Here is a 22,300-nt window from a genome sequence, read left to right as displayed (position 1 = left end):
GGGCTAGCACTTATTTTCTACAGTGACAACAAATGAATAAACGGATTAACGCGAATTTTATTTCAAACTGTTCTGCAAATGTATCTACTACTTTATGTATTAATACTGTAGTGATTTACAAAAGTTGCAATCCATGGACCACCAATATTATTTACATATTTACGGGTAAATGTATAATTACACATTATCAAGTCCTCTAATTTTAAGATATCTGTCATTGTCTGTAGCCTCTGTTGTTTCTTGGCTTTTTCTGGGATGTAGTGACAGATCGTTTTAATTTCAATGGAATGCTCTTCATCTGTAAATAAGAGATATACGTATATATATCTGTAGGGTACTGGTATCAGCTTAATAATTCTCTTACCTGTCGTAACTGCAATATCACCCAAGACATTAAACACAATATCTTCCTCGTTTACCGCAATTAACCATCTTTGCCCAGAGCTAAGAGTCTCGATCTTTGTCCTTAAAACTTCTATCATATCTTCTGCCACAAGACCTTCTAAGGAATCGTAGTCTTCATTCGCTAAAGCCTTGGATATTACTGTTATTGCCTAGAAACGTAAGAATGCACTTATCAGTACCCAAACATATATATATTTCTAATCAGTCATAGAAAGTCTCATACATATTTTGTTCCGTTGAGGGTCTCGGATAGAAGAAACTCTTTATCTATGCGCGGAATCTGAAAGAAAGACAGGAAGAAAAAGCGAAACGGGAGTATAAGAGACGGATTGAACATCTCGGCGCCGTCCACGAGCGCGGGCAGGGAGACCCGCGGCTCGGAATCCGACTCGGTGCTGTAAACTCTGCAGGCGGCGATACTCGGGGACGAGCACGAGGCGGACAGCAAATTCGACCCGTCGCCCTGCCGCGCGATCTTCGTTCGCATTTCGTTTCTATAAGTGACACATGCGGCGATTCGTCGCAGATTGCACGGCACGCTCCTTGCCGGGACCAACATCGTCAATTCGCATGCGATAACGCAAAAAATCTTCTACGGGCAACAACAAAATCACGGAGCGCGCGATGTTTTTCTAACCTATCTTCCGAAACACCGAAGACTGTTCGCGTCCGCGACAAATTTGCGGAGATTAATTTGAAATTCTCTACGACGCATCGCTACCGATGACGTTAAACGCACAAATAAACTTTGCAACGTTTTTCGCAAAATATTGTTTATTGTTCAGCGACCGTTTAATTTAAAGATCTTTGTAATTGGCGCCAGTCGCTGATTGCGCAAAAAAAAGTTACTATAAACCTCACGTTCGTTTTTAGATAAAAAAATTGGCTTGGATATTGTCAGTAAATAAAATTAAGATTATTGATAAGAAAAGAAGATTAGGGAACAACATATTTTTCTTGAAAGCATCATTTTTTAATAGTTGAAAATTCCCTAACGCGCGCGTCACAGTTGCGCTTATTCTATGCGTGTGAACATAACCAAAAAGGTTGCACGTTTTGCATATATTGGTATTTTAAAAATAACGCAAGAAAATCGTGTTCAAGGGTAAAAATAATTTTGGTGCAGTTCGAGGAAGTAGACATGAGATTTACGTCCAGCTTGTTAAGACGCATGGCAGAATGGTCGAAGAAATACTCAAATTTACCGGACAGCTACATAGAACGAGCTATGGCACAGGTTTGAACAATTGTCAGATGTAAAAAAAAAACAATGCTATGTTGGGCTCGCAATATTTAAAAGCGACACCAATTAACTTAATCGGCGATTCATTCTACTGACAGTTTTTTATCTTGTTATTTATTAATTTTAACATTTATAATTTATTGTCATAACAAGGTTTACTGGAAGACACCTAACAAGCCGAATTATTTACCACGCACGATTGAAAGAAAACGATTTCGTTTCTCTATACATCGTCCGTGGACTCATGAATTTCGTCGTCAGAATGCGCCTGGGGTATACCATAAGTTTGTTCACGTGGAACCTATTAAGGATTGGAGCTTCTTCCGGGGTGATAGAGTACGTTATTTTGCTGGTAGAATTTTTATAAAAAATAAAGGAGATGATGTCGGTAATATTATTTTAATATATAATTATTACATTATTTGTACAAATTTATATATTTTTTGTCTAGGTAGAGGTTTTAGTAGGAAAAGATAAAGGAAAGCAAGGGATTGTAAAGGAGATTTATCAAGAAAGGAATTGGATAATTGTCGAAGGACTTAACACAAAGCTGATAACCACTATGAAGAGTAAAAGTTTTCCTGGTTTATACTTGCAGCAGGAACAGCCGCTATTGGTGACCTCGCAGGTACAGTTGGTCGACCCTTCAGATATGTGAGTATCTCTTTAAAGAATTCATTTTACGAAGATGAACATATAGTATCGATATTTCATAGCACAGTGCAACTTGATTTGTTGCAGGCAAGGAACTCCAGTAGAATGGCGATACACGGAGGATGGCCAGCGTGTACGCGTATCCGTGAGAACTGGTAGACTAATTCCCGTCCCTGTCTCGAGTAAAGAGACGATAGATTACAGGATTCCTCGGTTATATCTAGAGCAGGCAAAAGATACAACTAAAGCTGACGTAGAGAAAATAACTTTTGCAGTATGTAAAATATAAAATATCTTGAATTTATCCGCGTTTTTTTTTTATCTGTAGAATTGGTTGTACTGAAAAGTTTATATTATTATATATATATAGTTTATTTTATATATATATATAATACGAAAATTCACTGCAATGTTTAGAGCGACATAAGCAAATTTTGCGTAGAAATGTCTGAAATAAAATATTAGATTCATCTTTTTTGTTTGCAGCCGGCATTGAAAACCTTCGAAATGGATATCATGGATGAAATGGGTATCAAGGAAGATCGTGTTCCAAAGAAATTTTATTGGTATTAATCATTGTTATATACAATTCGCTGTTATTTTCACAATGTACAATTATAGTATTTAATAAATATATTAAGCGAACAAAGGGATGAAAACATTTTGTAATATAACTCAAGAAACCTTGTATCTCGCAATCTTTTTAAATGAAAAAAGTGTGCGGAAATTACATTTTCCAATATGAATTATAACTTTCTTTTTTTATATTGAGATTCTTTACCAAAAGCTATATTATCTTTACCAAAAGCTATATTAAAGTGTCCCTATTTGCAACGCTTTGTATAGGAAATACGCAATAAAAAGAGCATTTGTAACATTAAACAATAAAAAAAACGAACAATTCAGTGCTTTATATATATAACGAATTTACATTGGATTAAAATACGTAGTAATATTGATTAATATCTCAATCAATAGTTGTTTGTTTTATACTAAATCGTGTCATTCTCACATATATCACAGCACAAAATTTTAATAAATGCAAATCCCGAAACGCTTCGTATTACATTTAAATATATATTTCGATATATTCCGATATATTCTTTTATATTAATAATCTGTTATGTATGACACTTTTTCCCTTTTAACTCGGCGCATTTGTAATTCCGATTGCGATTGAGATTCAACTATAACGATCGATCGGTCCGCGTTTCAATGTCAATTAAAAAATTTATGGCCATATGAACAGCAAGAAGAGGAGAAAACGAAACGGTATTTCGAGGATTGAAATACGAAAGGCGATCGTTTCGATTTAACATTCGAACATCTCAATTCTCAGAATTCAAATCAAATAGAACGGATCGATGAATTACAAAATGTAGATTTCGATAGATCGATATATGGATCCGTCTATGGGCATTGGGCACACTTCACGCCGGACGGCCGGACTGCGGAGTGCGGCGATTTAACGGTCAGTTTGATGAGGAGATGAGCCACCGCCGCGCGGATTAAGCGCGCGTTTACGCGAAGTGCCGTTTCTCCTCGTGCCTCGTGCTTCCGGGTGTTCTTCGTCGAGATCGGTGAGTCGAACTTTATAGCGCTGCATTCTTAATAAGGATACAACAGGTGAGGATGATCGGGAAATGGAAGCGCGCGCCCGGCGATGAGAATCGTCTTTAACGTCAGCCGTTCGCCATCTTCCTTTTCCCTCGTCTGAAATAATTACCTTCCGTTTCGTCCCGTTATATCCTTATTACACCTGCGAAACGACTAATCGCGCAAAGCGTCGCGCCTCGCGATAATACAATTTCTGATAATATCTCGACATACGCACGCCGCGAGCGGTATTATTTTATTCACGTATGCGGCGATGCGGTATCCCCGCGTGATTGAGCATATTATGATATTATATATTATGCCGCTACGATGCATTGCCTTTATCGAGATGATCAGGATTAGCATGATCTCGTGAATGCTTTCACGGAAGCTATTGAAAAAATCGTGCGAGATTTGATTGGCGCGATTTGATTGTAGATTTCATTATAGCGGTCGGCGCTTTCTTCATGCCGCGAGCAAATTTAAAATTATTCGTTATTACGAATAGCAAGATGGCGTCAAAATGGCCTTTTTTTAAGTATTTTAATATAGGAAAGTTTCTCTAGTAAGAATTTGAACTCCGACAATTTAGACAATTTTTGATTGATTTTTGTTTTATTCATATTCCGTATTATATAATGGAAAATCCATTGTTACCTATATATATTTTTTATTTCAATATTTCTTGTCAATATGATCACTTCTGTACTGTGAACCTTGTTTTTTGAAGTTCCCCATAAGTAAAAATCAAGAGGCGTTAAATCTGGAGATCTCAGAAGTCAGAGGACCGTTTTTACTTATTTCATGTTCCGCTTCAATATTTGTTTATAACTTTGTAAAAGTATTTCTAGCCAAAGTTCCGAGCTACCCTGTATATGTACATATACATACTGTATTATACATATGACTACTATTAAATTAAATTCTTTTTTTTTATTAATAAACTACATCAGGGGATCAATTATGTATCTTAAAACGAAGTAAAAATTACAAATTGTGAACAGATTTACTCTAGTAAATTTTCTCACTTTTGTAATTTTCACCTGGTTTCAAGATACACACATAATCGACTCCCAGTTTAACACTAAACTGATTTAAACATTTTTGAAAAGCGCACCATAGTTAGCTTGAAAGTGATCCAAATTCTTACTTGAGAAACTCGATCTACTTTTTAGTATAAACCTATTGCGCACGTGATTTTATTGCGTTAAGAGACTTCGATCAATCTCCGATTGAGATGATTAACGATTATCTCATCAAGCAGTACTATTTTGTTAACGTGGATGGAATAGTCGATTTTTTGTTGTTTAATACATGGGAAGAAAAATTCGATTAAGAACAACAATTTATATTGTTATAAATGTTGAAACTGCAAGCGATTCTGCCAATTGAGTTAATCGCTAATTAAGTTAATTAAAGTTTAATTGAAGTCATTTTAAAAGTTAGAAAACTGAAACGATCTCTCGCGTTACTTTCTTTCACGTTGCCACAACGCCACAACACATCGGCTCTGACCACCGTTTCGTACAAAAATATATTCTATCGTTCGTATCCTAACGTAACAGGAACCACTATAGTAAGGCGACGGGGTGGCTACGGTAAAATCGATTAGAAATAGGCGATCTACAATCAGGCTCATATTATTAACTATCTACTCAGCTATTTTGCTTGTCGCAAATTCTTAATTCGAACTATTACTGCACGGCCGGCACTATGGAATTAATGTCGTACGAGCGATTCGTATCAACGAGACGCATCGCCTTAATTAAATGATTAATTGACATGCCTACATACTTCATTCCAGTAACATTACGATTCGCTTGCGTATGGCATACATCGAAATTCCCATATATATATATATATATATATATATACTTCGTTGTCAAAACACATATTGCTATATTAAGATGCTGTATCGCTACTTCTCGTTGAAATCCACAAAACGAAAATATCATTCCACGTTTAAATCATTGCTGATTATGCTGATTATGATATTGCACTTTGCATTGTTGATTTAGATTGGAAATTTGCAGCAGTTAAGTCTCTTTTCGCGATTTCCCTATTGCGGCGAAACTATTGAGACCATTGCATTGCACCGCAAATTTGCATTGTATATTTAAAAAGTACATTTACTGTACTATTTTATTGCTATTTGCATGCACAAGACGTATATACGTTTAATCTACGAGACGTCTGATCAGAAAGCAAAATAAATTAGCAAATCACACAGACTTGCTATTTTTTCTTATTTTTTTTTGTTAATTAACAAATTGTCCATTAAATTTATAACAGATGACTATGTAATAATTAGAACAGTAAATGTATAATCGATTCATTTAAGCGCTTCTAGAAATAGTTTATTTTTTTTTATAAATCGGCGAGATTGAGCTTTCGATTTTTGACTAAACAGCGATATTATTTAAATTTACAAACACAATAGAAAAAGCCTCTCGCGTAATATCGATTCACATCTAAAATCTCTCGAACAAAACAAATCAATAACATACCTTATAAACCATTATGCTTACGTAACAAATATCGATCGAAAAATTATCCAGTCGCTTGCTTGGCACATTTCTACGTTCCGTTTGCATCATGCGATCGGGATTTCGTATTCCTTCACGAGGATTTGGTGGCAGGATGCCTGACTAGGAGATTCACTTCACCGTCGTGTAGCTTCTTCATTAAAGACCACGCTTCTATCCTCGACATTCGCGTAACGTCGTTACCGTTTACTTCGAGCAGTTGGTCCCCGGCTTTTAAAGCACCCGTTTTCTCGGCAGCACCTCCTGTTGTAAAAGATAAAATTGAGATAGCATATTATATAATTCCTATTATCTTATTTTTATCAAACCAAATATGAAACTTTGCTTCGCCAGTAAATTAATAATAGTGATTTTTTATACGACCCAGCTGGTCACCTTTATTTAATACAGTTGTCACGACGTTTCGCCCATTAATTTTGGTCCTTTTCAAATGTAAACCTAAGTCATGAAATCAGTAAAAAAAAACCTTTATGAAAGAGCCAAAATCAATAGTTAAAACGTCGCGAAAACTGTATTAAATAAAGGTGGCCAATTGGGTCGAATAAACAATAATTATTCTTATTTTTATCATTTTAATGTAACGATCATTATACACGTGCAAAGGACTACATTACTCTTTACGTAATATTACGATTGCAAATGTACTATACACGAAGATCTGCTATAAAATTTACCGGTGAATATCTTCTTGATGATTAGAGGTCTATCCCCGAGGGGACTATCCCTGCCGCCTTCCAGGCTGAATCCCAGGCCAGCTCCGTCCTTGTAAACCGCCACGGTCGACGGTGGTCCCCACGCTGTGTCCTCCACGTTTCCATTCGTCTCTAACCCTGTGCGAATCCGAGTTCTCTTATTTACACCGATTCCGTTATCGTCAAAACGGATCGTGAGAGTTCTCTCACGTGAGAAACGCATATCCTTATTTTTACCTTCGACGATGGTTTCGACACTCGCGGTCCGCGACCTCAGTTTACCGCCCTCCTCCATTCTGACCCTCGACACGACCAGCACGACCTCCGATCTCGGCTGCTTTAGTACCGCCATGCTCTCCCGGTGCGTGAGGCCTCGCGTGCTCCGACCGTTTATGCTGAGAATCCTATCGCTCCGCTGCACCCGGCCGTCTTTGTCCGCGATGGAGTGTGTCAGCACTCGGTGAACCGTGATCTCCTTCACCTCGCAGTCCGCGCCGCCGGCCAAGGTGATGCCAACGCTGCCGGTCGGATTCTCCTTGTGGAGAAGAACGACTATGACGTCGTGCGCTCCGCGTGCCTCCTCCAAGCTCGCCTCCTCGACGAGCTGCGCCAGTTCTTGTTGCGAGATCAGACTGGTGCTGCTAGCCAGCGAACTGATACTGCCGAATTGCTCGCCGTAGCATCTGTCGGTGTCCATTTCCGTCCCGATGTTCTCGTCCACGCTGCTGTCCAGACTTGGAAATCGATTGTGAGTGCTGCTGGCGCTCTGCTGTAGCTGGCCGTGCGCGGGACTCGTGTCAATTTTCTCCAGAGCTTTCTTCATGTCCGTCACGCTGGCGCTGCGTCGATTTAGGCCACGGGATGTCGGAATCTTCGACACCGTCGTGCTTTTTATTCTTTCGACGCTTTCCGACGTTTCGTCACCGCTGTCGGCGGCTTTGGGTCTCCCTAAGGTGGGTATTTTAGAGACGAAGGGTTTGTCTTCCGACCAGGACTCGTTCGAAGTAGTGGAGCCTCTTCTACCGTATCGATTTTCCTTTGAGATTTCCCAAGCAGATTTCACCGGCGAGTTTGTCATCGCACCGTTCTCGATTTTCGATTCCGTATTTTGCGCACGAAGCAATTTTAAATCCTGCTTAGCGCCAAGTATATCCTCCAGGCTCATTTGGCTCTTCGATCTACCGAAAGTCCCCTCGTCGACATGTATGGCTGATCTGGAGCGGCTCTTAGTCGTTAAGATCGTCAGGAGATCGTTTTGGTCTTCCATGCTTTTTCTGGGAGTTAAACTCGCTCTACTTTGCGGTTTCGACATTTCCACCGCGGCCACCTTCGTATCGCTCACCGCAGTTCTGGTCTTCGAAGACAAAGCGTTGTTGGATGCTTTAATAACAGGTTCGTTAAATACGGACCCACGATTATTTCTCGTTTCCAAATTTTGAGTCGCGACGGATGGACTCTTGTCGTATTTGCTGTTCGAGGTTTCTTCCATCGATCGAGCCAAAGTTTTCACTTCCGCTCGAACCCACATTTTGAGATCATTCGACGGTTCCAACAATTCGGATTTAGGCGGTCTAACAGCCGGCGGCGGGAAACTCATTTTAGGCGGCAATTTAGGTTTCTCCGCCTTCTTCGAAAACGATCTTTCATCCTCCGCAAAGGGATCCGTAACTTCTATGTAGGCGATCTTGACCTCTTGTTTCCTCGCGGGATCATTCCCTGAGTTGTTGCTCATCTGATGAATAACCCCACTGTTCTCGACGGCTCCTTTCGCGGCATCTTCGTCGTCCGAGAACTTTCGCTGGATTAGCGGCGATCCGTTCAGATCCCTGCCACTTCGGCATCTGGCACTCGCTAGGATGTTTTTCCGATTTATCGCCTCCACGCTTTGCGGCTTCAGTACTCTTCGGGATAGGGACTCGGCGCTGGCTTGAGATCCGGACGTGAGTGTCGAGGACGTGCTGCAATTTGTATCAGTGCTGTTCGACCGCCTCAGTTGTCGCTGAGGGATCTGCGAGCTCCTCGACACGAGCTCGTTCGGCTGTGGCGAGCGCGGATTCGAGCCGCTGCTGCTGGAAGACGATCTCTCGACCAGGTAGGTCCGTTCACCGAGAACACCTATCCTGGAGGTAAATTGATCTTTGTCGGATGCAACAATTGGGTCTCTGATATCCCGCGCGACAGCGATTCTACTCAAACCGTCCGCGATCAAGGGTCGACGTTGGCAGTTCAGTTCCGCGGAGACGTAAGATCTCTCCGATGAGACGGTGGATCTTTCCGATGGTACCGGAGACATCGGCGGACTGAAGCCGCGAGATATGCTGCTCTGAGAGCTGCTCACGGCCGAATCGTTATCGGAGTCATCGTAATCCAAGCGAGCTTTCCTCTGCATCGTCCTCGGCCTAGTACGCGTGCCATCCGGCGAACTAGTTGTCGACGCAAACTCGAAGCTGTAATCGCTTCTCGTCGGGCTGCAAATACTCTCCAGGCTTTTCGGCGGCTCCGAAAACGTGGGCATCGCGGCTGATTGTGAACTTTTCATCGGACTGCTGCCGTTCATCGCGGAGCTCGTTGTCACTGAAGTGCCATAAACCGTGAGAGACTTTCTCTTGAAAGCCGGGGAGTACTTGGAGTGGATCTGAGGCGCCGGCATCTTGAAAGACGTTGTCGCTTTCAAGGGCTGACTCGCCGTGCTGGCGTTGCTGGTTAAGGAACTTTGAGACCCCCACTTGTCCTGAATGTTTGCCTTTGGTATCTGGAAAAGGAAAACGTATATTCAACGTAGCATTATTTTGAACATTTCTGCATGCGTAAAATATAGAAAGACATTCGTAAATAGACATCGGATTTTTTATATGCAGATTGGTGGAAAAAACCAATTAATAACTAAGATTACGTTATTTATAATGTCCAACATATTTATACCTAACATATGTTGCAGTATAAAGATGTTGGATATTATAAATAACATAATCTTAGTTATTAATCGCTTCTTTCCACCAATCTGTATATAAAAAATCTGATGTCTAATCATAAAAATTGATTTCCCAAAATAATAGCTGATAAATTTTGCAAAAATTTGGTGAATTGCATTATACTTCAAATCTTACCTGATGCAATAATATCGAATCTCGTGATTTGATTTCCGGTAGATCGACGATAGGTTGCTCGATCGGCACGGTATCTTTTTCCGGTATAACCAGACCACGTAGCTTCGATATCGATCTTCGTCTCTGTTCGATCAGCTGATTTAAGCTGTTTTTTCTGACATCTTCTCCGGGTCGTCTAAACGTGGACGCCAAGGAATTCGTCCTTGAGATTTGTGAGTTACTGATGGAATCGGTTGTCAGAGAATCTCGATTTTGCGTGAAGGGTGTCGGGCCTGAGAAGCTGGTAGCTCGCGCTAATGAAGGCGTGCTCGTTGTCTTGACCGAGTTGCTAGAATTGCTACAAGAACCCACAGTTTTACTCGAATACACGGCGTTCTGCAAATTGCCGCTTTCAGCGGTGCTTGCGCAATAATTCTTCGTCGTTGTACTTAAGAAATTCTGCTTGTCGTACGAGGACGGACTTGGCAGTGATGTGGTTTTCGGCGGAACGATTGGTAGCGTCTTTGGGACTCGCGTAGTTTGCGCGATTGAACTCAACAGAGCAGGTTGAATAGTCTGAGACAAACTGGGCGACCTCTGGCTATATTTCTTCGCAGAATCATCACCCGTCATAGTTTTGGCCGAATCGGTCAGATCGAAAGAACTCTGCGTCCTGTCGGGGAAGAAAGACGGTCGGTCCTTCTGTCCGCTGCTCTTGTCATTCCAAACATCTTCGGAGGACTTGTACTTGGAGAGGCGTTGTTTGCTGTTGCTCGTGGCTGCTGTCGCTGTCACGGTATTAGGAAATAGGGGCGCGTCAAGGCTACTCTGCGACGAGAACATGGCAATTTTGTCTCGAACAGATCGCTCAGACTTGTCGTCTTGTCGCCAGAGATCGCCGTTCAAGGAAAACTTTCTCTGCGGCGATTCTGTCGTAGGAACGTTTCTCGCGTGCAAAACTGTTTGCTCGATTTTTGGCGGACCTGCGAATAATGCAATGTACTTTTACAAGAGGTATAACGATGTAAGAAACGCGGAGATGATGTAAAAATGCAATGTGTTCGAGATGATTTCAAAGGAAGAAGAAATCAATCTTCTCGGAAGTATTGAATTAAATAATTTAATAATATATTTTTGGTATGTTAACGTTGCTTCTTGGAGAAAAAGGACGGAGGAGAGGATTAATTCGAAGCTAGGTAAGTAATGAGTACCTGTCAATGGTAGAGGCGGTGGCATATCAACAGGCGTGTCCTTTTCCACGTGGCTTGGCACTTGTTCGATCGTCGTTACGTCCTTCTGATAATATCCGGCGATCTCCATTTTCTTCTCGCTCGTCATTAAATTGCTGTTAGTCGTCTGACAAGAATAAAGAGAATTCGCCGTTGAGACGACGGGAGCGTTTTTCTTCGCGATATCTTCCGAGATATGATAAGATGATTTTTTCTCTTCGTTAGTAACCTCGGTGGACTTCACGTCTTGACATATATTATCCATATTGGCCGACGTAGCCTTGCCCATCTCGGACCGGACGCTCTCCATATTTGCCAGAGCGGCTTTGTTTATATCCTGCCTCACGTTTTCAGCGCCTGCGAACGTCATCTTGCTATCGGGTAGAATAATGCTCCTCGAACCGACAACGTTGCTGTCGTTCGCGAGCATTTTAAGAGTCTCGCCGGCACGGAACGGCTCGTTCTCGTTGCACAATCCACCGCCATTCGTGGTTATCGTCGCTGTCCTTGTCGCGGCGATATATCTGTACGGTGGCTGGTTGCTACTGTTGCTGAATTCTTGGTACGCCGCTGGAAATTCGTCCCCGTCCGGGGGCAGGCGCTGGCCGCCTCCGCAGTTCTCCATCTTACCATTTACCGTGTCTGCAACAGTATTCCCGAATACATCCTCGATATCGATATAAAAGTTTGAATTTTGAGATTATAATATGGCAATTGAAATATTTTAATGTTCATTAAAGCTATACAGAATTTGTAGATGTGAAATTTGGACGATAAAAATTTGTTAAAGTATAATACAACATAATACGATTTTTTAATGTAATTTCTTCCTAAATGTGATAAAAGAAATAAGATAATAGATTGTATGATGCTATTTCAATTACATTTTAACAAGCTATTGTATAGAATATCGGATCTGTTTCATTTTCTGATAAGGTAGCAAATTCAAGGTGAGGCGGAAATTTGAATAGCACTATCCTCGTTGCTTATAGTCAAAGAGATTTGAAAATATTTTTTATTCTTTGTACAGCATTTCTGAAGTTATATATGTATATTTATGACGAAAAATGTCTCTCCATTAAGAGTTCTTCTGTACACCTTGTAAAATTCATTTTAGCATTCTTTTGTTTTAATGTAATATGTACTGTTAAGTATTATGTTATGCTTTAAGAATTCTTGCGGAAAGGAAGTGTATTGCATCGGTAAAAATATTTGCACCATTAAATAGCGAACCAGCAAACCACTCGAATGATTCATCGCGCATATATCAACATATTGTACATCGCACAGTGAACGTATTATCGTTTAAAAAATGACATCATCTCTTCGATTTTCCATGCTCTTCGTCTGATGAATCAAGCGAGCGCACAATTTTGCGATCTTTCACTTTTGTCAATGAATTCAATGTACCCTTGAAAGAGAGTTCAGTCTCTATCGAATTTTAAGGCTTTGCTTTTCATTCATAAAATGCGACTTTTTAAGAAAAAAACTTTATCTCCCATATTAATCTCGTTTTTAAGATTTATTCCAAATTTTTGTTTTACTTTAAATATTTTTATTTCATTCTGAACAATTTATTATTTTACTTTAATTTTTATTTTATTCCGGATTTTTATTTCTAATTTGTTACCGCACTTTATATAAGATTTACTCTGAATTTTTTGTCGCTCAATTTGAAGGTGCGGATCACTTGGCTTATATAGATTTGCATGATTTCAAGGATTTTCACATTCTAAAGCAAATCTATTGACAAAACATTTGCATGTATGTACGTTATCTAGTCTAAGCAGGAATATTTAAATCAAGCAAGTTTACGGTGCATGACTCTTCGCAATGGATATCGAAATGTTAAGTTTTATTTCGGACTCTCCTTATCTATCTATGAGCTTTGAAATATGCACAAGCATAGAATTCTTAAAATATTCAGCCGCTCGTAAATTGCATATCATCGGTGCATATATGCTGTCGCATTGCCGAACGCTTACGTATGCCGTCATACCGCGAAACACTGACTAACTTTAATTCACAGTTAATAAAGCGCGCCGCGCTAAACTACTGATTAACATTCCTGGCGCAGTGCAGTACGACGTAACTAATCGTCGATCGTATGCACGCGCAACAGATGCAACTTTCGCGGTGCTTGATGGTTTTCGATGCACCATCCAGACGATCGCACCATATTTGTACCGGTGATCAGGAGACACCGCGCGCGTGTCGTCGTGTGCGTAAATGTGCGTTCAAGTATGCGTGAATTTTGCGTATGTGTATGCATGAGTTTAATCCACTTGTTATCCACTCTGTACAATTGGAGAATTTATTTTTGGCAATTAACTACAAAAACCGATCTACACACAATATTCAATAATAAAAGTTCTCAATAAGTGATGCAAATATATGACAATAAATATAAATTTACATTTGAAAAACAGAGTAATATTCGATTTGAAATAAAGAAATTGCTTTTTGTGCTGTCTCGAAATAATAATGTAGTAGAAAAGAAAACATCACAAGTGTCGGGCGTCGTAACATATTTCCATCTTGGCAAATATTTGATTACGAACGTGTGGTGAAGTTATAATTATCATATCATTATAACCAATCAGTTAAACAAATTGTTAAAAGTAAATTAAGATCTTATTTGTTATTCTTTAAATTAGCTATTATTGTACAATAGATTAGTGAGAAAGCTAACAAAACTACTAGACAAATATATATATGAAGGCTTGAGGCTGAATAACGTGCGCTCGGCATTCACTGATGCATTAAGTTGAAAGTAACCGATCACACACACAAAAACAGACAGCATACCGGATAATATACCTGATTAGACACGGCGCGATTACAACCAGCCAGAATTCGCGAGGACCAGTCCTGTTTTACAACCACTTTGCGAGCATTAAGTTTGACAGGCAATTAATTTCAATCATCAAAGAGTACATAACTCGACTCGCGGTTATGGCAAACTTTCACGTGGAAGAAGTGCATCGCGCGCGTTTTGCGCGAGTTTCTGAGCTCCGGTCGGCGCGGAACGATTCCCCGAAGAACGTTGACGTGTATCGTCAAGATGAAGGAGAAAACAACGGGGCCGAAGTTCTCGTTCGTACTGGCAAGAAGGCTGTCGTAAGACTGGGCGACATTGCTCGTCGAGGCCAGCTTCCGCGGTTTGCGCCGACATCACAAGCGCTTTCGTGGCACCGAGAGAAGGGATAGTCTCGCTAGTTTTCAGTGTGCCACCGCGGCGGCCACGCTTTTAACTTCTGCTGCTCGGAATTACATTCTTTGCAGGCATTATACTGTGAGCGAAAAAATCCGCGTGTATTCGCGCGTATCACTTCGTTCTTCACCCTCATTACCCGCGGCCCGTGTTTCCCTCTTCAACTTCTTCTTTGATCCGCATTGGATCGCTGGATGCCATCCAAGCGCGCGTCGCTTCTCATTACATATACACTTCACATTCGCGGATATTCGAGATTTATTTCTAATCCATCGAGATGACAGCGAAACAGCAACACATACGTTATAAATTAGCTGCACGAGACACGACAGGCTCTCTTGGAATGTGTAGATTTCCGTGTCTCGTGTACTAGTTCGCGGGATGTCGCCCGAACGCCAGCTATACGAGTCGATTAATCTTGCGGAATGTGTCAACGAAACGAAACCGTTCGCTCGCCAGAGAAAAGTCGTAGGACGCGTACCGGAAGAATCTATGCTGAGCTGGAATACCGCTATGCGATATAATCGATTTCGAGATGAGACGACGATTTTGTCATGCCACTGAGTTACGTCGCTTAGTAATTCCGTGGGCGATTAAATGATTCATCAATAGAAACTAGAGAACGTTGTTACATTCTCTAGTTATTTGCACATTAAAATTAGACGTGTATTTAACAACATAAGCGTGAAATTTATAAATCTGAAACGCGATGCAAATATCGAAAAATTTGTACATCTATCCTATCTAATGTTTTTTTCTATCCTGCAAATTGCAATTATAACTGCAATACACTGCAAATCCAAATGTGTTACACGCATAAACGTCTAAAAATGACACATTAGACAGAAGCTCTTTTTGCGTGTTTCTCTATGTGTTAAATTACGTCATTTAACACGTTTAATCGTATTAAAATAAAAGTTAATACGTTCAATCGTGTTAAAACGGCCAGAAATATGTAAGAAGAGTTTCGGCTAATATAACATTTGGATTTGCAGTGAAGGAATTATAATTGCAAGAATTCTTGACGTAGAAATAATATTGATCAATGAATATTAAGGATGCAATTGCTTTACTTATCACGACTAAAATCATTCTTATTATGCATGCTCATATGTATTCTGATTCCGTGCAGGTATATGATAATAGTGGTTATACCGTACGTAAATTGCGGTTATAAATTACATCATCGCGCATATACTTTCTGAAAGCGAGAATTATGTCTGTCGCAATGTGCGGCGAGCGGCTTTCTTCGCCGGAATACTGTTTTGGAAAAGAAAAGAGGCAGGCCGCAAAATCAATGCCGTCACTAAAAGCCCACTTGTCCTTGGCACCGAGATTCGAATCGTTCGCGTTGCGTCAGTGTACGGAGGTGTGGAACCTTGTAACACACGACACGATTAATAATTGTTATATTTATCTCCTCTAATAATGGTCTCCCTTTTTTTGTCTCATCGGCCGATATGGCCATCATGTGACATTCGCGTCGTTAAACATCCTAAATGATATATCGTCCGATGTGAAGCAATGTATTTAGCAATAAATCCGCGTGTTACAGTGGCTAAATCATTTATTTTCAGATGCCGATTAAAGCGCGCGACGTTCTTTGTGTTCGACGTTCATTGATTCTCTACAGAAACATACACATATGTTAGAATAGTGAACAGCACTGTATCGTACCGTTGCACACATTTTACCAAATTTTATGTATCTTCCAACATACTTTATATATCTTCCAGCATACTTCGTCTCGTCATGTACGTAACTTATCGCTTTCGGAAAAGTCAGCCTCTTTTTCGTAGCTCAGATTGGGTAAAGCAACTTAATACACCGAACATTAAAGAATTTATCTCGAGTTGCGGACATTTAGAAACGATTTCGTATTCCTTCCTACTTACATTTCGTCACGTAATACTTGTCAGATCGTTATCTCGTACAGATTATTTTATTTGTATCAGTAACAACTTCGCAATTCGTAATTATATTCCGCGTAACATTCTAATTTTTGCAATTTGATTTTTTGTACACACGAGTTCGCTTGCGTTCAACAAGCACTCACAAAATTACACGAGAAGAAATGTTCGATAGCATTTAACGCGTAATACCGTGCAGATATTAGATAATCTGTACCAACCGCCGCCACACAGTGGGTCCAAATGAAAATTCATGTTTCAAAAAAGGCTACAGTCTCGAAAGGATCTCCCGCACAAAACCAATGGAAAAGTCCTGATCAAAAGTCTCAATGGCTGCAAGTTCAGAAAATGAGCAAGTTCAGTTTCCAAGATATTTGGTCTCAAAGTGTTGAAATCGACGATGACGGTTCACGAATAAAAAAGCCCTGTTTTCAAAGCTTTGCAACACGTCTGAAAGTTCTTCTGATATGTGTCAGACAGTTTTAGGATGGTCAGCATGTTTGTGAAAATATACATGCATTTAATATATTCATAAAGTTTTAAAAATAGGACTTTTCATTCGTGAACCGTCATCGTCGATTTCAACAGTTTGAGACCAAGTATCTCGGAAACTGGGCATTTTCTGAATTTGCAGCCATTGAGACTTTTGATTAGGACAGTCTGAACTTCATCGTACTAAAACTTCAGCCAATTTGACTGGGGCCACTTTTCCATTGATTTTGTGCGGGGTCCTTTTGAACCGATTTCGATGCTTCTTTTTTTAAATAAAAGTTAATAAAATTTCGAACAACTTTGTCGACTCAGATTTTTGTTTTACTTCCCTTCTTTATTAATTCAGAAAGTTTTTATAATCAAAGTAGATATCATCTAATATAACATCAGACAGATATTGATATTGAACTTAAATATTCAAACCCTGATTAGGCTTGAAAAAATCTTACTTATTAGTCTCACTAAATTTTATCTTATCTTAATAAATAAGCTTAATTGAAATAATACCTAATTTTAGTAGATAAGAACTATTGAACGAAGTAAGATTAAATTCTATTAATTTAATCAATTTTTTATTAATTATTGTTAATAAGGTTATTGTTAATTATTGTTAATAAAGTTTAAGTAATTAACAAATTTTGAGCTTCCGCGTATATCGGAGTTGGAGAATGCTTCCACTCATTGTCAGTGCGAAATGATCTGAAGAGATCAAAAGCTTATACTTGTAATGTCTTCATTTGTTACCAATCCGTTATGTTTTCGTGTATTAAATTCTCTAAAATGTTTAAAATCTTTATTGCGTGCCTCTTGAGCCTCTTGTACTATTTTAATTAATCTTGTTTGTTAAGATAAGGTAAGATTTAGTGAGACTATGTCAATCTGGTCAATAAGGTTTTTTCAAGCTTAATCAGGGTTTGAATAATTAAGTTCAATATTAATATCCGCCTAATTAAATTAGAGGAGATATCTACTGTTTACTTATTTATGTCTGATTAAAAAAAGGGAAATAAAAGACAAAAATTTAACTCGACAAAGTTCTAAATTTTACTAGCTTTATTAAAAAGAAAGTATCGAAATCGGTTCAAATTTCGAGACTGTATACAGCCTTTTTGAAACATGAAGTTTCATTCGGCCCCACGGCGCGCTGTGTCGTCCGAAAGACGAACTTGAATAAAAGGACAGCCGATGCGGCCGATTCTGGTTGTGAAATCTAATGGTTTTGCTCGGTAATCTCACACTCTGATTCACGCGTTACATCACCTTTCTACCTTTCTACCTTTTCCATGATATTAGCGCTGTCGCGAATGCTTAAAAGTTCCTTAAATAAGACGTGGACTCGCGTTACATCGTGCCGACACGGGCATAGTGTCCATTTATCACATTTAACTTCTGACACTCTCGCGCGGAAGTGAGAAGTGTCATATCGCGAGAGATTCATTTAACGTCCCGAATGTCGCGGATTAATTCCCACATTTCGTAAGAAGGGATACCGAGAGAGAGCTATATTTCCCAACGCGCTTGAACCTCTCATCGGAAGCATGAGAGAAATCGGTTGGAATTTCAGGAATATTCCTTTTCTATTTGATCCACAAGAGCTAAATCTCCAGTTTCTAACGTAATGCTGAAAGACTCAAACGAGTTTGGCGTCATATTTTCGCCGTTATAGGTGCCAGCCCGACGTTTCGTGGACAGAAATAAAATTTTACATCGCGGAAGTGCCGCATCGCGATGACGATTAATTCTATCTGCGATATCTATCTACGATAAAATCGGCAATCCTCTCGAACGAATCTCGGACTACCCGGCGTATGCATCCGAGTATGTATGCGGACCATAAAATCTCGACACGGTGCGGCGCGGCGCGGCGCGGCGCGTCCGGCTGATGTTCGCGCGCGGTTTCACCGAGAGGATTTGACACGGCATGAGCAGTCGGCAATACATTTTTGCCACCGCACCGGCTAGACAGCGAATATTCCCCGTTCAGAAATAAGATTCCAGAATGCGGAAACATTGGCATTAAACGCGGCGGGCCCGATGTGTACGTGCTTCGAGAGGCCGATGACGCTTACCATCGCCGACATTCGCTCGTGCCTGCGTCGTGGGAGCGGGCTGTAAAACGAGTAGGAAGCGAATCACTCCGCGAGAATCCTATCCAATTAATTTTTTACGGAAAAAAGGTAAAAGACTGATAGCGACCGTTCGTTGCATCTACTCGCGGAACTACCGCGTGTCGGGACAAAACTACGCGGATACGTATCTGCGTACCTGCGAAGATAAAAGACGAGGAGAGAGAGGCATTTGTTATTATCCACGATTCTCCACGCTTTTAAATTTATACAATATATCGGGAAAAAAATGCATGATTAAGATGCCTCAATTTCCTGTCGCACTTTAATCTTTCCATCGTTGCGCGCATTATAGGACCACTCTTAATTTTTTCTTAATTTCTTCTTGTAAAAGCAGCAGTCAGCATTTTAGCATATCGGGATAACTTTGTTGACTATTCGATTTTAGGCTGCATGTAAATTACAAATTTTAAGCATTTCTTTCTATTCTGATTAAAAATCGTGACTTGGGGTAGGCAACGGCTGCACGATCGGCGTTGCTCGTTGCTATTTTACAAGGCAACGTGAGGTGTTCGTTATTCAGCGTTACTGGTTTCTCGAGCGAGATCGTGACATGTCAGGAGGATCTCAATGTGAAGTTCGCAACACGATCGAGGGCGAATTCCTGGCGGACTTTCACCGTGCCGAAGGACGAGAGATCGGCGTAAACTGCAAAGTATTCACGTGGCTTTATAATATCTATTGTTATCGATCAGGCCGATCCGGTACGCTGACCGTACGTCGCATGTCCGCCTGACATTTTCGCTTCATTTCGCGAAGGAGTGACTTCGGACACGACGCCGTAATCCGGAATATTCGTTACCTGAGACCGTGAATACAATCTACAGCCCCACTGCACATAGACGTAATAGTATTGTCGAAATTGTCGAGTCATACCTTAATGTCTCCGCGATAAGATCGTTCAGGAAAGTAATACGCTTGATTCTAGTTTTTGCGGTCCCACATTGTTCGCCGATCGCAAACAAAAAATTGCGCATTTTTACCATTTAAGCCCGTTTCATAAATCTTTAATATTTTATAGATCTTTAATAATAATTTCTATATTTCTCTACCTTTGTTCGGGTTCTTGCTTCTCTCCTCCGTGTATTCTGCAATCCTGCTCACGAGGTTCGCTTCGTCATCTCGCGCTGCAACAAATGCGCGTACTATTTATTTATTGTACACGGTGTGTCTAACCATTATCGTATCAACCTTTAAGCATAGCATGTCTGCGCGCGAAAGGGTATAACTTCGTTCACTGGCCCCGTAGCTACGACCGTGCGAGAAATCACTGTCATTCTGTCGAAATAACGAAAGTAACCGATTGCCCGAAGGCGACAAGTGAAGAAAAGAATCAGATTAAAATGCATAATAATTTGTATTTTTTTAAATCACGCGTATCTTCGAGTCGTATTTGTGAAATATATTTTTATAAACGCGTTTGCAGTTGTACAACCGGTAGGACATCTCTGGATGATATTTCAATTAAGAAAAGTTGAACGGCAGGCGGCACAGAGGACTCCTACGAAATAAGAGACGTGCATAAAGAGGTCACTGATAATGAATCGAGGTAATAGTTTGCGTCGGTAAACACAGCTGCACCCCGTTGACTCCAGTTGACCCGCGTTTATTAAATACCAGATACACCAAACTGTGAATGTACACCAAAGTGCGAAGTCCTCATAAAAGAAATTTTTTTTTCATATAACACATAAAGCGTTTTCATCAAAAATTTCGATGACACGACTCTTTATCTCCAAAATAATAATTTCGTCCTATAATCAATTTTTATTGAACTAATATAGGAAACTTTATTTGATTTGCAATTCTGCAAAAACTGGTAATTTGCGCATGCATATCTCGCATGTTCGAGTGATCGCATTTGCGAAAAGTCGCCGGTTGAATTGAACAGTTAGGAAAACCTGATTTTTTTGCATTGCGTCGACGATGCATCGCATTCTTCGTCGGTGAACACTATCGCGGCGGCAAGCGGATTAGTCGCGCGATCTCAGTCGTTTTACGACTTCTTGTATTGTGGTCGATTTTTCTTCTGTTCATACGAGCTTAGACTCATCGTGAGTTTTACTCGAATCGTCTTCGTTGACATCCTAATGTGGATTTACTTTAAAGAATGCCGCGCATGACCATTTGTTACTACTGTTACTAGCCACCGAATGAAAAATGTGCATTAAAAACACAGCATTGTTAAAAAACACAAGTATTCAAAATTAGAAAGATCGTGAACTGAAACTTGTGATATACGATGGCCTTTTATCCAATGTACATTTAGACGTAATTAATTTCAAGCTGAAAAATCCAAAGTTAACAGCGTGCGGTCTTTGGATTACTATTTCTACATCTCATAATATTTTTCGCAATAGTCAATTATTTTCCGAGTTATCGGACAAATCCAGAAATATACGAAGAACGATAGAAGGGAGAGGGCGAGATAGATACAGAAGGGAGGAGAGAAAGGACCATGCAAAGTTCAGCGAGCCCAAGAAAGGCAGATGCACGGAAACTGAGCGAGCGAAAAGGAGAGAGAGGCAGAAGGAAGGAAGCAAAAGGAACGAGAGAGATCGAGGAGCTGTAAGGAGCTGAAAGAGAGAAAAGGGAGTAAGGAAAAATAAGAAGAGTGGTTCCCCTCCTCGGTCCGAGAGGTTGGGAGCGGGTGGCCTTGAGCAGGTCATCACCTCCGGCTGCGGTGTGGTGATGCTGCCTGCGCTGGACCATCTTAACTTCTTCTTCTTCTTCTTCTTCTTAACTCCTTGAACCGTCCTTCTCTCCTCCACCATCTCCCATCTCCCATCTCTCTTCTCTCCTCGCCAACCTTTTCCTCCTTTCTTCTCCCTACGCTCTCATCTTTCGCTCCATCCTCGTTCTTTCTCTCTTCCTTACGTCCCATCCGGCTCGCCAGAGTTACTTTGTCACTCCTTCTCTCTCTCTCTCTCTCTCTCTCTCTCTCTCTCTTTTTCTCCTCCTGCCCTTCTTGTTCTCTCCTTCCCGCTTTAGACGCTCTTTACACTTTCCTAAAGGCCTTCGCTCGGCTGCAGAAACAATCCATTCGTGCTAACTCCGGCCTCGGCCGAACCGACGGACGGGACGTGGTGAATGCACCAACGTCGCGG

General features: G+C 40.5%; 3 protein-coding genes across 3 annotated transcripts in view; 1 reads left to right on the top strand and 2 right to left on the bottom strand.

Annotated features, from left to right (window-relative positions):
- Positions 1 to 37: 37 nt before the first annotated feature.
- LOC139817142 (m-AAA protease-interacting protein 1, mitochondrial) lies at positions 38 to 1,287 on the bottom strand. Its single transcript, XM_071784991.1, has 3 exons — positions 629 to 1,287; positions 365 to 554; positions 38 to 298 (listed from the first exon to the last, which is right to left on the bottom strand). The coding sequence occupies exons 1-3, from the start codon at positions 962 to 964 to the stop codon at positions 93 to 95; spliced, it is 732 nt and encodes a 243-aa protein (XP_071641092.1). The 5' UTR covers positions 965 to 1,287; the 3' UTR covers positions 38 to 92.
- A 112-nt stretch (positions 1,288 to 1,399) lies between these two features.
- Mrpl24 (mitochondrial ribosomal protein L24) lies at positions 1,400 to 2,964 on the top strand. Its single transcript, XM_071784990.1, has 5 exons — positions 1,400 to 1,642; positions 1,802 to 1,984; positions 2,100 to 2,302; positions 2,390 to 2,576; positions 2,789 to 2,964. Exons 1-5 carry the CDS (start codon positions 1,547 to 1,549, stop codon positions 2,873 to 2,875), a joined length of 756 nt encoding a protein of 251 aa, XP_071641091.1. The 5' UTR covers positions 1,400 to 1,546; the 3' UTR covers positions 2,876 to 2,964.
- The window catches only part of Bbg (big bang), a 43,457-nt gene continuing 24,001 nt past the window's right edge, over positions 2,845 to 22,300 (bottom strand). Inside the window, exons 6-11 of the mRNA XM_071784966.1 lie at positions 20,246 to 20,320; positions 11,434 to 12,093; positions 10,244 to 11,205; positions 7,374 to 9,888; positions 7,119 to 7,274; positions 2,845 to 6,687 (exon numbers count right to left, since the gene is read on the bottom strand). Of these exons, the coding sequence (XP_071641067.1) occupies positions 6,518 to 6,687; positions 7,119 to 7,274; positions 7,374 to 9,888; positions 10,244 to 11,205; positions 11,434 to 12,093; positions 20,246 to 20,320 (4,538 nt within the window). The 3' untranslated portion in view covers positions 2,845 to 6,517. The remainder of the gene's footprint in view (positions 6,688 to 7,118; positions 7,275 to 7,373; positions 9,889 to 10,243; positions 11,206 to 11,433; positions 12,094 to 20,245; positions 20,321 to 22,300) is intronic.

The sequence above is a fragment of the Temnothorax longispinosus genome, chromosome 8 (assembly GCF_030848805.1).
Source record: "Temnothorax longispinosus isolate EJ_2023e chromosome 8, Tlon_JGU_v1, whole genome shotgun sequence".
In the NCBI taxonomy this organism is placed as follows: domain Eukaryota; kingdom Metazoa; phylum Arthropoda; class Insecta; order Hymenoptera; family Formicidae; genus Temnothorax; species Temnothorax longispinosus.
Note: the sequence above shows the minus strand (reverse complement) of the source record. Positions and strands in the feature narration are given on the sequence as shown.